At 44.0% G+C, this 15,857-nt stretch overlaps 1 protein-coding gene across 1 annotated transcript in view; it reads left to right on the top strand.

The window, feature by feature from the left end:
* POLN (DNA polymerase nu) overlaps positions 1-15,857 on the top strand; it is a 165,542-nt gene that overhangs the window by 16,186 nt on the left and 133,499 nt on the right. Inside the window, exons 2-4 of the mRNA XM_039232153.1 lie at positions 1,459-1,602; positions 12,226-12,302; positions 14,365-14,862. Coding sequence (XP_039088084.1) covers positions 1,464-1,602; positions 12,226-12,302; positions 14,365-14,862 — 714 coding nt within the window. The 5' untranslated portion in view covers positions 1,459-1,463. The remainder of the gene's footprint in view (positions 1-1,458; positions 1,603-12,225; positions 12,303-14,364; positions 14,863-15,857) is intronic.

Raw genomic sequence — 15,857 nt, 5'->3', positions numbered from 1 at the left:
AGGGTTTGTAGACTTTATTATATTGTAGACCTTAATATGGAATAGCCAAGTCCTCTCATATTTGACTATAAAGTAAAATATGCAAATTATATCCCCCAGTAATTCCCTGCTGTAGACTTTGAGACTCTGACTGTTCGTATTTATACCACTAAGAATGTTGAATGTCCATTGGCCATTATTCATTTCAGCATCTGGGTCCTAGGGACTTAGAATTTCTGCAAGACATCTTAGTGCTTTGACTTCAGTGTGACACATTATGATTGATTTTTAAATGAAACTTGTAAATGCCATAGAAGTGGTTGCTCAAAGTATGTATAATCTATTTTATCTATTCTCTGGAGTGAAAGTACTTAAATGCTAGATTGTATCACTTGGGTTACAAGTGTATTATTTGGACCATTAGAAATTATTTTGAGTGGGATAAAATAATTTGAAGTAGCTTATTTATCAGTCATGACATCAGGTGCTTCTTGAGTACTTGATTTAGATGTGGCCTGTGTTATATACTATGTAAGCTTTATAGAGGAAAGGGAAGATCTAGATATTCAAGGAATATTCCTTATTCAAGAATATTCATGCTCCAGAATATATTACTTTTTTAATATGGTAATCTAGTCTAAAAACTACATATTTTAGGTGGTCTTTGTGGAAATTTTTAGCTATAACCATCAGAAAATGGGTATGCTTAGTTAACCAATAAGGCCTGATAATTTTTATAATCTGTTGAACAAAATTATTTTGCCTATTATTATATTTGTGCATTCTTTAAAAATTTATATTTATTAAGTAAATCTGGATAAGCTTGAAAATTTGTAATAATAAATTTTGTCTAAGATTTTGCTGTTAGTTCCTCATGGGTGACTTTTATTCCTTTTAGTGGAAAGAGAATTTACTTAAAATTTTTTTTCTCCAGTAATGTGCAAAAATATGTCACCTGGTTTCCTGGCTCATGGAACAGCAAATTCTGTTTAGATTAGTGCCATATGACCAGCTACTTGGTGATTTGTACTGTCCCTTCCAGACCTACTCAGCCCAGGGGCCAGTACAGCTGAGTGGTGTACATGAAATGATGTCAGGTTGTGTGTCTATCATAATTACCGAAGTCTATTTATTAAAAATGTTTGTTACTAGATTTGTATAATTGAAGATTATATATAACAGCCATTTGTTTCAGAGCTCAGGAAGTATATGAATAGATTGCTTGCTTCAAAATTGGTTAACTAGAAAATGTATTCTTTGTTACCTGTTTACCATAATATTCCAGTTGAGGCTCTAACCATTTTGCCGCCTTCTTGCTGTTGTTGTATTGGTAATTACGGAGGTAATTGATCCCTATTTTATGTGGTCATTAATAGAGAGTAATTTTTATGAATATCTCCATATATAACATTTTTTCAAATAACTTCTTAATTTTGAAATAAAATTAATATATGGATATTATGTTTATCTTATGTTTAGGATTTATGAAAATGGAAAATTATGAGGCATTTGTAGGCATTGATCCCTGTAAGATACCGCTCTCCAGTGTTGCTCAGAAGATTATGTCTGCTCTGCACTCAGGTGACTTAGTGGAGTCTAAGCATTGGAGAGGGAGTGAAAAGAGTGAGTAATTTTTCTGAATCTATCTGTCTTTAGTTACCTTAACTAAGGCTTGAAAATGAACCAGCAGAATTATTCTAAGGAACCTTACATTGTATAGGGAGGCCAGCTACTCTTGGTTTCCTCTCATTCAGTGATGACTGAGCTGCTGCTTGCTAAACTTCACATTTTCTTAGTCCTTAATGCTTTAAAATGTAGCACTCTCTTCCTTGTTCCAGGCATTTATGCCAAACATTTGCTGAGAATCTGCACTGGCTGTGTAAGTGACCTCGGCAGAGATGGGCCCTTTCAAAATGCCCCTGGCTTCAGCCTTAGCTCTTGGGTCACTGAACGTACATTGACAAAGTATTTGCTTACTAGGTGTGGTGGACAAGAGAAGTATTTTTTAACAGAGTGTGTATTATGCTGCCAGAGAAATGAATAAACTCCTAGGTGGCAAAGATCAACATATCTGTGTATATGTGTTTTTGACATCATACATAATAATAGTGACATAAACTCACCAGTGTGACTGAAATATTTGGAACACCAGTTATTTTTTTTACTAGCGAAGTTTTCTTTTTTTATATTTAAGTTTGGGCCAATTTGTTGTTTCTTTTCTACAGAGTAAGTTATCTATGATTGAGATACAATTGAGTAATTGTGATGAAATAGTTGAGAGGATTGACAAATTGTGCAAAAGCTATATATGTGCAGTTTCTTTTTTTTTTGAATATAGCTTAGTAAAAGTTTATTTGGCAAAATTGAGGAAAATTAACTAGGAATTAGATACTGATATTATGGAACTATTGTTGATTTTCATAAGTGTTGTAATATTATGGTTATTTGGCAGAATGGATTTATTCCTAGGAAATGCATGGTGAAGTATTTAAAAATGAGGTGTCATGTCCATAATGTGTAATTTAGTTTCTAATGATTCATCTATGTATCTATCTATCTATCTTTATCAACTATCATCTAGTTATCTATCATCTATTAATCAATTATCTATCTACCAGAAGAGAGATTGATAGATTGAGAAGGATGACCAAATATTTGCACCTAGTAAATCTAGGTTAATGATATATGGGTATATTTTAATACAGTCATAATTTATATATGTGCAATTTCTTGAGGAAAATATAGGTAGCACTTAACATTTCAATCTGTTCATAGTCAGGCACCTGTTACTCATGAGCCTTGTTACAGTAGAAGTCATTAATGAACTGGTAAGAATTTTTGGGTATGGACTACCTACCTAGCAATTGATAGTGTTTTGGGGAGTGGTGAGAGGCAGATAGGAAGAGCCTTCTCCCTTATTCTGTATACTTTCTAAAATAAAAGAGCAATGTGTATTTGACAGGAAGAAATGTACTTCTCTTTAAAAACCGATAGTATTAAAAAAATGATAGCAATTGTAAAATGTCTCTGTTAGCTTTAGTGTGAGTGTTGAAATCAAGATTTATGGCCATCAGTCCATCCTGTGAACTCTTGTCATGTTCTCTAATACCCCATAAAATTCTAGTTTTCATACATTTACTGAGAGGTAATGGGAACAAATAATGGTATTTTTCTGTCAAATGTCAATGGATTTGGAAAAATAGTGGAGTTTTCATATGGATTCTGTATTGTCTGTGTCTGTATTGACACAGAAGTGTCAGCCGGGGCCTTGGTCTCACCTGAGGCCCGAATGGGGAAGCATTTGCTTCCAGTTCACATGCTTGTTGGCAGATTGAGTTCCTTGTAGGCTTTTGGACTGAGGGCCTTGAGTGGTTGTGGCTCTAAGACACCTTCAGTTCCTTTTCACGTGGTTCTCCTTAGGCCTGGCTTTACAGTGATAGCAGCTTACTTTCTCCCTGGCAAGACTGTCATCACGGTCGTCTGCAAAGTTAATTGGGAACATCCTGTCACTGTTGCTGTACTCTGTGGGTAAGGAGTGAGCCAGTAAGTACCACCCACGCTTAAGGGTGTGAGTACTAGGAGGCAGGGGTCTTGGGACCACCCTGGAGTCTGTCTGCCACAGACTCCCACCAGTTCGGTTTCTTATTTCATATGGATTTGATTAAATTGGTTGCTGGTGGGTTATTGATGAATGATGCTGGACCTAAGATCTAGTTCATTCCTGGCCCCTTGTCACATGCTGAGTTGTTACTGCATCAGACCTTTACCTCTTTACAAGTAAGATACTGTATTTGGCGTTTCATTTCTAAAGCCCATTTCATACCAAATAAATACAAAAATCGAGCTCCTCAATCAGCAAGAATAACTACAAATATTTCTTATTTCAAACAAGTAACACCAAACAACATTACCGTTACATGTCATTCAAGGTCTGCGTTTCTGGTGGGCTACACTAAGGGATTTTGCGATGCACATGCAGTAAGGGATGGATTACATATATCTTCTTGCTGCAGAATTGATCTTATTTAAAAACCCTTTGCTGTGAAAAACAAAATATGCAAAAACTTAAACTACAATTTAATGAATTAATATGAAGAGGACATCCATGTAATGCATCTTCAAGACCTGAACATTTCCTTCTCAGTTCAAACTCTCTCCTGTTCAAAGGTAACCATCGTCCTGACTGGCACTTCCTCACCGCCACCTCCTGGTCCCTGCCACTTCCTGGTGGCCATTCTGTGTTACTCCAGAGGCCTTTTTGGCAGCGATTACATGTCCACAACACCACCTTGTCCTTCCGAGGAGCAGGATCAGACTGCATGACTCAGTGTCCTTGCAGTCAGGTGTGACCTGGTTTCCTGTCTGTGGGACGTGTGCTCAGGTGGTGTGTGCCATTTCCAGAGTAGGCCCAAAGACATTCAACTTGCTCCCTAGCTGGCCTCTTTCCTTCCCCCCAGTAGGAACCTCAAACCGCTCCTTTCAGACTCTGCAAATGATAACCGTGTCTAGAGGATTGTGGAATGTGTTGGAAACCCCAGTCCTGGAGAGACTTCATGAGACATTTGCAGCCAGCTGAGAACACGCACTCAGAACACGAAAGGGAAATAAACTTTGTTCTTTAAGCCATTGTATTGTTGAGTCTTTTGTGCCTGTAGCTTAGGTTTGTACCTTAACCCTTATTTATACCTTTCCTTCTTTTTTTTTTTTAGAGAGAGTGCATAAGTTGGGGAGGAGGCGGGGGCAGGCAGGGATAGAGAATATCTTCATAAGCAGGTTCCATGCTTACCGTGGAGCCCAATGCAGAGCTTGATTCTATGACCCTGAGATCATGACCTGAGCTGAAATCAAGAGTCAGATGTTCAACCACGTGCCCCAATCCATATGCATTTAAACTTGGTTGCAAAGGAGCACCTGGGTGGCTCAGTTGGCTAAGCATCCGACTTCGGCTCAGGTCGTGATCTCATGGTTCATGGGTTCGAGCCCCGCATCAGGCTCTGTGCTGACAGCCAGCTTGGAGCCTGTTTCAGATTCTGTGTCTCCCTCTCTCTCTGACCCTCCCCTGCTCACACTGTCTGTCTCTCTCTCATAAATAAATAAAATATTTTAAAAAATAATAAACTAGGTTGAAAATTGGGTTCATCTGACTTAAATTTTCACAGAAATTGATGGTTCAATAATACTGTTGAAAGTCTTTGGTAAATACCAGGGGAAGAGGAGTTTGCAGGGTGATTTCAGGGCTGGTGGCTCACCTGCTGCTATGTGTATGGCTATGCATATGATTAAATACGTTTATTAGAAGATTATCTCTTGTTTTGCCTAAGGACCTGTAGAAATCAAATACACATTCTACTACACATTTATTTTTCCAAATTATTTTTCATTCTAACAGCTCAGGTGTAAATATGGTGTCTTCCAAAACAAAAACTTTTACAGACATTTCTAAATTAATTACAATTTGTGACCCTCCCCCCCATATTTATGAAAATCCAGTTCATTAATAGGAATTGTGTCTGTTATTTCCCCCATCTGTAGAAATCTCTGTGATTTCAAGGACAAATAACATAAAGCTAAATGACCAAGTAGATCTATTTTGATTATATTCATTGTGGTCAAGAGTATAATGGACAAACATTTTGTATTTTATTTCTATTAAGTAAATGTAAAATCCTTAGCAAGCGCTGCTAGGTGTGGGATTTCGGTCCCTGCCACCCTCATACCAGCCTCCGCTCCTCCTCACTGGGATGTTTGCAGTGGCGTCCTAATTGGCCATTTACCTGCGTTATTGCCGCTCTGGACTTGCCTTCATGCCTTTGCTCGAACTAGCTCAGCCCTCATCCTGCCCTCTGCAGAGTGCACCTGTGGAAACCTCCCCTGTGCCCGCAGGGACCCTTGCCGGCCCTTTGTAGTCTTGTGTCCCACCGTGGCCCCTCTCACTCCACACCCCACTCAGATTGGCCTGTGACTTCCAAATGTGACATTTTCCAACCTCATCCTCTGCTTTACCTTTTCTCTCTCTTCACTCAACTGAGGAAAGCACCATTTTACAAAATGCTTCCCCCAGGGTGCCTTAGAAGTAAGCCGTCTTGCAGTCCTTTGCCGCTCAGTTGAGAGAACATAACTGAAGTTCTTGGGCTTCTCTTTAGGGCGCTTTGAACTCGTTGAGGCAGAGCAAGGTGTTCTCGGCTCCGAATGCTGTCCCACATGGGTTTGGCTGTGAATTCCTCTCTTAGTGATTTGAAAGAGCTTTCTACAAACATTACTTACATGTGGAGAACTCTTCTGGTACATATATTGTAAATGTTTTCCTCAGTATTTTGGGGAGGTCTCTTTTGTTTGTAGTACTCCAGGAGATTTTTTAAAAACCAAAGAAGTCCCTGATTCCACATTCAAAAAATTTTTTTTACGTTCTTACACATACAGGCACATAGCGTACATCTGTGCCTTGTCTTCTTAGTTTAGGCTTTTGCTTTGTTGAGCCCTCTCATTGCTAACCCGTGCGGATAACTTAGTACGTCGCTCTTATATCTGTGCCCCTCTCTGTGATTGTAATCACAGCCTGCGTATGAGGCTGCGCTGGGCTGTCTGGGCCTCTCCCCGCTTCTTCTGACGGGACCACCTGGGGCCTGCCTTGCGCGTGTATCATGATCACGTTTGCGCCCCTTCCTCTCCGTCCTTCCCTCCCCCGTAAGCTTCCTGTGGGTGATGCTCAGTGCGGTTCCCGGGACCCTGATCTCCTGTGGCTGCGCCAGGAGTGGTCTAGGAAAGCAGACCTGGCATTTAGGACTTTGGTCATCCTCAGACAGACCGGCACCGATGACTCCATCACGATTTGAGCCGGACGAGGGATGATGGTGGCGAGGCTGGATGCTGTGGGACCGTGCTGCGGATTTGCAAAGCATGAGACAGTGGCAGACAGTGGAATTGGTGGCTGTGGCTAGGAATAACACATCCTTTGGGGGAAAAAAACAGAGGCTGAGGGTGATTAATTAGCAGTTAAAGGCTAACTGTGGTAAGCACAGGGCTTCCCTGGTAGCCTAAAAAAGACCAGTCACAGCCACAGGGCCACTGCTTAATCCAACACTTGTAGAGCTCTAGAAAAGGTTGGATTCTCTGCCCAGGGAGGTGTGCTTCCTCAAGGTCAGGGCCTTGATGAGGAGGGAAAGACTAGACCCTGAGGTCCTGGACAGGGACAGCCGGATGCTTCCAGGAACTGCAAGAATGGCCACTTCTCTGTTAAAGGCTAGTATCCCGTTGGCCCGCCATTGCTGAAGACGATGTAGGACGCTTCTGAAAAAGTACATGCTTCCTAAGGAGCTGCTGCCTCCTTCCCTCCTGGCCATTAAGTCAACAACCTAGCCAAGAGGCTCTGGACCAGCATGCTAGGGGAGTGTGTGAGACCTGCGCCAGCCAGGGGGTCAGGTGAGACCACCTTTGGGTAGTGTGAACACGGAGAGACACGGCACATTAACTAGTAATGGGATTGGCTACCGAGGAGTAAGGAACTGTAAAGAACCCAGTCAAGGCCGACACGGAGCAGCTCCTGGAGATTGAGTGTTGAAGGAAAAAACGGAGTGACTTGGCCAGCTGACATGCACTAGCCTGCTGCCTGCTGTCGCAGCACAAGCATCTGGGGCTCTTTAGTGAGTGGCCGTGGGCCGGGGTGGAGGGACCCAGCCGTCTGCGCTCACACTCACTGCGGCCAATCCAGGCACACCAGTCCAGCCCTCCAACACGCCAAATGCGGAGTCCCCAGTAATACTATCCTTTGAGGGAACAGTCACTTGGTGGCAAGTTGACAACACAGCCCTTTGTGCCCCCAAAGGTGATTTATCTTGACTGGAATCGACACGTTACAGGCGTGGGTTTCCCTTTCCTGTTTGCAGGGCGTCAGTGAGTTTCTCTGTCCACAGCTCAGAGGAGTTGATCCACTGATGGTCCACAAGCATTACCTTGAGCGTGGGGCCCTGCCGTGCAGCCAGGGAGCTGCTCTGGGCACATGACCAGGGGACCCATGTGTTCTTTCAGCCACATCCAGAAACACCACCCTGACAGGGTGGCATGGCTAGTGGCAGGCACAGCTTGGGCACCAGCACGAGGCAGCAACCTCCAGGGCGCAGTACTCTACCTCAGTGACCGGTACAGGGGCCGTGTCCCCGGCACACGTAGTTAAGGGGCCTGCAAACCAAAAGGTAGATGTGCGCGTGCTCCTGCCTACCATCACTGCCAGTGCTCCAGTCAGTGACTGTGTGTCTGTCCTCCAGCACCTCTGGCTCCTGCACATTTAGTCTTGGCCGCCAGGGGGGGACGCCCTCTAGGGCGCACATGAATACCGTGCAGTGCGAAGCTACGGCTGCTGCCCCGTCACTTCGTATCCTCATACCAAGAGCTGGTAGGCAGGCACGGAATCTGCCTCCCGCCTGTTTGCTTCCTGGTCGCTAGAAGTCAGGGCTGCGGTTACTTGATGGTGGGGGGACGCTTACCCGTGGTGCCGGGTGATAGCACTAGTCACTCTCTATCTCCTCTCTAAACCTGAGGGCAGATTCAGTGACCCGTGCCTGAGGAGGGTATGGTGACCAGGGGTTTGCACCTCTCAGGGATGAGGGTTCAGGAAACCATCGGGGGAGCTGTGTACACCAGCAGAGGTGCTAGGCCAGGGTGAGGGGCCTCTAGAATGGGTACTAGAGGAGGGACACAAAGATCTGCAGTCTGTCCCATTAACCTTGCTTTTAAAAGTTTCCCCCAAGGGGCGCTTGGGTGGCTCATTCGGTTAAGCATCCAACTCTTGAGCTCAGCTCAGGTCATGATCTAACGGTTCATGAGTTCGAGCCCCACACTGGGCTCTGTGCTGATGGTGCAGAGTCTGCTTGGGATTCTGTCTCTTTCTCTCTCTCTGCCCCTCCCCTGCCTCTTTCTCTCTCTCTTTCAATAAAAATAAGCTTTAAAAAGGGGCGCCTGGGTGGCTTAGTCGGTTGAGCGTCCGACTTTCGCTTGGGTCATGATCTCGCGGTTCATGGGTTCAAGCCCCGCGTCGGGCTCTGTGCTGACTGCCAGCTCAGAGCCTGGAGCCTGTTTCAGAGTCTGTGTTTCCCTCTCTCTGACCCTCCCCTGCTCACGCTGTCTCTCTCTCTCCTCGAAATAAATAAAAATATTTAAAAAAAAAAATAAGCTTTAAAAAAAGTTTTTAAAAAGGGGTGCCTGGGTGGTTCAGTCAGTTGGGCATCTGACTCCGTTTCGGCTGGAGTCATGATCTCTGGTTTCCTGGGTTCGAGCCCAGCTTGGGATTCTCTCTCTCCTTCTCTCTCTGCTCTCCCCGCTTGTGTGCACACACACTCTCTCTCAAATAAACACTTTTTTAAAAATAAAAAACTAACATTAACGTCAAAGTTTCCCCCAGGAAGAGGCGCACTGGAATCCTGATGGAGCTGCTTTCCGAGCGTGTCTGCAGTGAGCGACTGTGAGCCGCACGGGAGCGCGGGGTAGGGCCGCAGTGAGCCCTGTGGGACCCGGCCCCCTGCACCAGCGCTAGGCCAGTCAGCACCCCAGCTGCCGGGAGCGTTGCCGGCCGGCTGCTTACAACACAGTCTCTACCCGTGGCCGCCCCAGCTACACACCCCCTTCCCAGGACCGACCGATCCAGTGACTGGTTGGTGCTGGGATAGAAAGGCCCAGCTCCCTTGATCCAGTGGCGACAACTCTACAGGCCATCCAGGTCCCGAGCAGGCCTTTGTAGTGACTGCATCTTGGTCCCCCTCCGGTCATGCTTCCGTGTATGTTGAACCTGAGAGCACTCCCCAGTCACCTTTCCCAATGCACACCTTCATCTCAGAGTCAGCCCCCAGGGACCGGCCCTTGTGCCAGTGGGCGTCTGTAACACACTTGCGCACGTAAATGGGGAGGTGTGGTCCTGGTTTCAAAAACAGGATCATATTGTCACAGATTTCTGCGTGCATCTTCAAGGCAACCAACAAAGCTCTAAGTCATTCTTTTCAGTGGCTGTGTGCTTCATGGTGTGGATGGTGCTTAATTTATTCGAGTTCCCTCTTGATTGGCATCTACTTTGTGTTCAATCCTTTGCCATAGAGCAATATTGCCGCAGATGTTTTGGTTTAAACCTATTTACTGTTGCATATATTTCTGTGAAACAGCTAGCCAATAGTGATGTTTGGTTAGAGGATTCATACAGTTTGTATGTAAAACGTTTATATATATATATGCATATATATGTATCTGTTTTTATTGAGGGTGTGCACTCACACACACACATATTCACACAAAACATATTCCTAATTTAGAACTCAGTGTTTCACAAGTTTAACAACCCTGTAACCTTCACCCAGATCAAGAAACAGAACATCAGTAGCACCTTGGAGGCCTCTCTTTGCTACCTGTGGGTCTGTCCTTTTCTTCCCAGCTCCCAAGGGTGATGCATGTATTTTTAATTTCACTAGGTTTTGAGAGGTTGTTTTCCAAGAAGATTCTAACTATTCACATTTGTACCAATGCCTGAAACTACCTCTTACTTCCATTTCAGTTATATTTGTTTAAATTTCCCTGACCAGCAGTGACTTTGGGTATTATAGCATGTGTATTTGCTCTTTGGATTTGCTAATCTGTGCATTGCTTCTTCCTATCTTTGCCTCATTTTTTATTCTTATTAAAAATATTTTTAATGTTTGTTTTTGAGAGAGAGCATGAGTGTGGGAGGGTCAGAGAGAGAGGGAGATACAGAATCTGAAGCAGCCTCTAGGCTCTGAGCTGTCAGCACAGAGCCCGACGCGGGGCTCAAACCCACGGACCATGAGATCATGACCTGAGCTGAAGTCAGATGCTTAACTGAGCCACCCAGGCGCCCCCTCATTTTTTTAAATTGAATTGTGTTTTTTTGAAGTGTATAAGAGCCTGTTGTATAGCACAGATATTAACCCCTTATGATTTTTGTTCCAAATGGTTTTCCCAAAGTATTATTTTCTCTTAGAAGTGGTGCTACTATTCCTATTTATTAATCTCTTTTTTCCTACTGAATTGAGATACCATCTTTGTTCTGTAGTAAAGTATCATAAACCTGGGGTCAGTTTCTGAGTTGTTTATTCTCTTCCAGAAACTTTTTGATTATTCCTATTCAAATGCCATGTGGATTTGATTGCAGTGGCTTTTATAGCATGTTCTGATAATCTAGCAGGGCAAGCCTTTTATTTATTTAGTTTTTCACTTACCTTCTGGGTCTGTTTTCAGATCTTTAGTATTTCATGTGCTTTGACATTATTTTTTCAATTAAAAGAGCTCCGTGGGCTCTCTAATTGAAATTGCAGGAACTTTATTTTTGGAAGAGTTGAATATTTTGTGCATATCTGGATGCCGTGTCATTCCATTTGTATAAATCTTATTTTATGCCATCTTAAAAGATTTTAAGTTTTCATCATTGAATGCCTCATGCCTTTTTGTTGAATTTGTCCTGAGTTATTTCTTTTGTAAAGGTTTCCCGTTTGCATGTCTTGGTGGTTACTGTGGTTGTGGAAGGTCAGAAATCACAGTGGTTATGAGCACAAACACCTGAGTCCTGGGTTTGCCAGGGGTTTGGGGTGGGCTCCATCACTTACTGATAAGCCCGGGCTTATTAAAATTGAAACAAAATTGAAAACAAGTTTGTATTAATGATGTTTTAATGAACCTCTAACTGTTTCATTGCAATATTGCTTATAAGAATTTCCTCAGGGTACCTGGGTGGCTCAGTCGGTTAAGCCTCAGACTCTTGATTTCAGCTCAGGTCATGATCTCACGGTCAGTCGTGAAATCAAGCCCCATGCCTGGCTCCTGCTTAGTGCAAAGCCTGCTCAAGATTCTCTCTCTCCCTCTCCTTCTGTCCCTCCACTTTTCACACGTGCTCTCTTTCTCTCAAAAGAAAAAGAAAGGTAAGAATTTCCTCAAACCTTTAATACTTTTAAGGTTTCCGTAAAATGTTGAACTTGGGTTTTCTGACTCAGGTATTCAGTGGAAATGCCAAGTAATAATTTCTGATAAGCATTTCATGATTAGGTGGATCTGTGTGTAGTGAATTTGAAGATATGTTACATATATGTTTATTGTGGCGTGTGCACTTTGGGCATGAGTTTGACTACATTGTTTTACCTCAGGAAATAGTAGGGTGCCCCTGTCAGGAGGGCCACTCTCTGTTTAGCTAATCATATGACTTAGATGTCAATGCTTCGTTAATGCTTCTCTCACGTTTCCTGTTTGTGTCTTTAAAAGCTGCAGAAGTGGTGAACAAATCCCATATTAAGTGTTCAGTACTTGAAGATGGGAAGAATCAATCGCTGGAAAAGAGGGTAAATCATTGCAAACATGATTGATTCTAAATAGATCACTTTTCACTTGTCCAACACATGCTCTCAAGTGTCTGCGTGTGCTAGACACTGGATTCCACGCTTCAGAGAATAACGAACTGAGTCCTTGTCCTCCAGGGGCTTATAGAGGACCTGCTTGATGGGGGATGGGAAGACAGAAGCATGTCAGGTGCCACGGAAGGAGTCCGTCCCGAGGACAGCGGGAGGGACAGCTGGCCCGTTTCTGCCCTGTCTTGTTTAGGTTTTTCTGGGTGGTGGGGAAAGTAGTCTGAAGAGTGAGAAATAGGCCTGAGAATCAGGACATCTGCAGGGTGATTAGGAGCCGGTCAGTCTAGAGCCCCATCTCTGGAGAGTGGGGGAGGGCTTGTCTGAAGTGTTCAGGTTAGTGAGAGAGCTGGGGCTCCGGGGCAGCTGGGATACAGAGCGGTTCCGGAAGGCGGGGGACACCAGTCTCGGGTGCGGTGTGTGATGTGGACCCGAGGGCAGGCGTCCCAAGAGGTCCTATCACCAAAGGCCTGGGACGGGAGACACAGCGGCCAGGACAGTAGACTAGGGAGCAAACCACCTGTGTGCAAGGCCCAGCCTCAGTCTAACTTAGACTCCGTGTGGTACAATGGGGACAGCGGGACCTGCTCGCGAGTGGGCAGGCTCATTGTCGGCCCTCAGGTGGAGGGAAAGGCAGCTGACTTCTGATGGGGTGGGGGGGGCAGCCGCCTTTGGATTTTCGGAGATTCCCTCCCAGCCCTGCTCCCCCGTGTCCCCTCTGTCGCTCAGGCAGGAAGCCAGCTTTCCCTTAACAATGTTTTGCTTCCTTTCTTGCAAAATAATTTTGAAAAGCCATATACCTGATGATGTGTTTTTAAGTTAACATTTAGAATATCCATAACAAGTTTAAAATGTTTCACAGGACATGATTTCTAATGTATTGATAATTTTGACATTTTAAAAATGATTACATCATTGCTTAAAAATATATCTACCAAAATCTAAATACTGTACTCTGGTAACTTAATATCCATAAGTATCCCTTTAAGAGTGACATCTGTAAGATATTCTTCAGCAATCCAAATTTTTATATTCCCTTTTGCTCCTCAAACTCCTTTTCTTTTTTCTTTTTTTAATTTTTTAATGTTTATTTTGAGAGAGAAAGAGATGGAGAGGCAGAGAGAGAGAGAAGATCCCAAACATACTCTGTGCTGTCTGCACAGACCCTGACATGGGGCTTGAACTCACAAACTATGATAGCATGGCCTAAGCCGAGATCAAGAATCGGCCACTTAACAGACTGAGCCACCCAGGCGCCCCTCAGATTCCTTTCTTGCATACTCCTCTGAGTATGCAAGAATTGTTAATGTAATATAATTTCATGCTTAGAAGTCTTTTCTTAAAACCATGTAATATTTCTTTGCAATAAAAATGTGAGTATAAACTTAAATTTTTAATTTTCTGTGACCATATACCAAATATTGAGACATTTTCCTTCAAAATTATTTTTAAAGTACTATTAACATATGTTTGTTCAAAACAACATAAGTATATCACAAAATATGAAAAATAAATGTTATTCTAAATGAGTCCAGTACTGAGATAGAGATGCTCTTCTCCCCTCGGTCTGTGAATTTGTGAATGGAGGTTGCACGGTGCTAGACAGAGACAGGAAGAGGGTTGCTGCCAGGCTGTGTCAAAACAGAATTTAGTAGCTAGATGAACATGTTCTCAGATCATTGTGGTGATGGCACTTTGTAAATGGCCTTTCCCTGGAAGTCGTAAACTAGGCATCTTCAGTCTCGCACGTCTGCAGGGGACTCCTGTCCACGGCGTCTCTCATTACACACACAGGCAGAGCAAGTCCTGCCCATTCCAGCCCGTGATTCAGATACGCGCTCCTGGAAGACACTACGTGGTTTCATTAGGAAGTTTGCTCGTAGATAATGTGACTCTGTGTCCCTAGCTTTACCCTAGATGAGTTCTACGAGGAATTAGTTTGCTTTATAGATCTCTTAGGAATCCATATGCTAGTGAAATATTTAATGTTTTTCTACAGGATCTAACTTCTTTTACAAGCTGGACGTCACAAGCTTCCATCAAGCCCTGTCTTCAGCCCTCCGGTGTCGGACTCTTGAGCCAGCTGTCTGCTGACCCCGACCGGAAGAGTGTCAGCTCGCCGGCCGCTCCTAGCAGTCTGCCTGCACTGTGGAAGCAGGAGGCTTCGGTTCTGCAGAAAGAGGAATGTAAAAGAAAACAATTCCTAAAGGAAGATATGAATAATGAAAAAAGAGAAAACGTGACTCTTAAAAGAAAACATGGTACACATAAGTTTTCAGGGAGAGCAAGCAAACATGTGGCCTGGGAAGAAGAGGCTGCTGAGGTCAAAGCCTACCTAAACTGTGGGAACCCCAGAGCCTGCGGAAACCATTTTTGTGATATTAGGTATTTGGATGATTTGGAGCAAAGCCAAGTGATGGAAGTGCTCCAGGAGGCCGAGGCCCTGGTGGTGACGCTGATGTATGAGGACGGCTCTACCCAGCTGGGAGGGGCCCGGGTGAGTCCGCAGCATTGGGTCTGCTGGTCAGCTCCGCTTCTGCGCCACCGCACCCCCCTTATCTCAGCGTCTGATCTAGTAGGAGAGCTGGGGAGAAGATTTGAGGCCCCCCTGCCCCCCAGTGGTGAGTGACTGAGAACGTACACTCCTCAGGTGTCCGAGAAACCGCCAGTGTTTTCCAGAGCGGGCGCACTTGTCTGCGCTCCAGCAGCACCGGACGGGGGCCGGACCCTCCGCCTCCTTGCTGGTGCGGTTGCCTGCTGTCAGCCGTTCTACTGGATGTAAAGTGAGGTCTCACTGTGGCTTTAAACTACAGTCCCCTCGTGACTAGTTACATGGAGCACCTTCTCTGTGCTTCTCGCCATTGGTGTATCTTTGGTGAAATGTCTGCTCAGATCTTTTGCTCCTTTTTTAATTGGGTTACTCATATCTTATTTTGCATCTGTAAGCATTCTTTCTGTATTCTGATACAGGTCCCTTGTCGGATCTGTAATTTGCAGCTCTCCACATCTGCGGCTTGGTTTCAGTCTTGCTGGTGTCTTCTGAAGCACAACATTTTTAATCTGATGGACTCCAATTTATCATTTTTTTTCTTTTATTACTTACACTTTTGTTGTTATATTTAAGAATGCTTTGCCTATCCCAGGTCTTGAAGGTTTACTTCTGTTTTCTTCTAAGAATTTATGGTTTTAGGGCCACCTGGGTGGCTCAGTCGGCTAAGCGTTCGACTCAATTTTGGCTCAGGTCATGATCTCCTGGTTCATGAGTTTGGGCCCTGGGTCAGGTTCTGTGTTGCCAGTATGGAGCCTGCTTGGAATTCTCTCTCTTCCTCTGCCCCTCCTGTGTGCATGCATGCTTTCTCTTTCTCTCTCAGAATAAATATATACATACACATGTATGTACACATATACATATATATACATATACATACGTGTATATATTATTATATATAAGAATTTATGGTTTTAGGTCTTACATTTAAATATCTGGCTGAG

The sequence above is a fragment of the Hyaena hyaena genome, unplaced genomic scaffold (assembly GCF_003009895.1).
Source record: "Hyaena hyaena isolate Hyena2069 unplaced genomic scaffold, ASM300989v1 scaffold_63, whole genome shotgun sequence".
NCBI lineage: Eukaryota > Metazoa > Chordata > Mammalia > Carnivora > Hyaenidae > Hyaena > Hyaena hyaena.
Note: the sequence above shows the minus strand (reverse complement) of the source record. Positions and strands in the feature narration are given on the sequence as shown.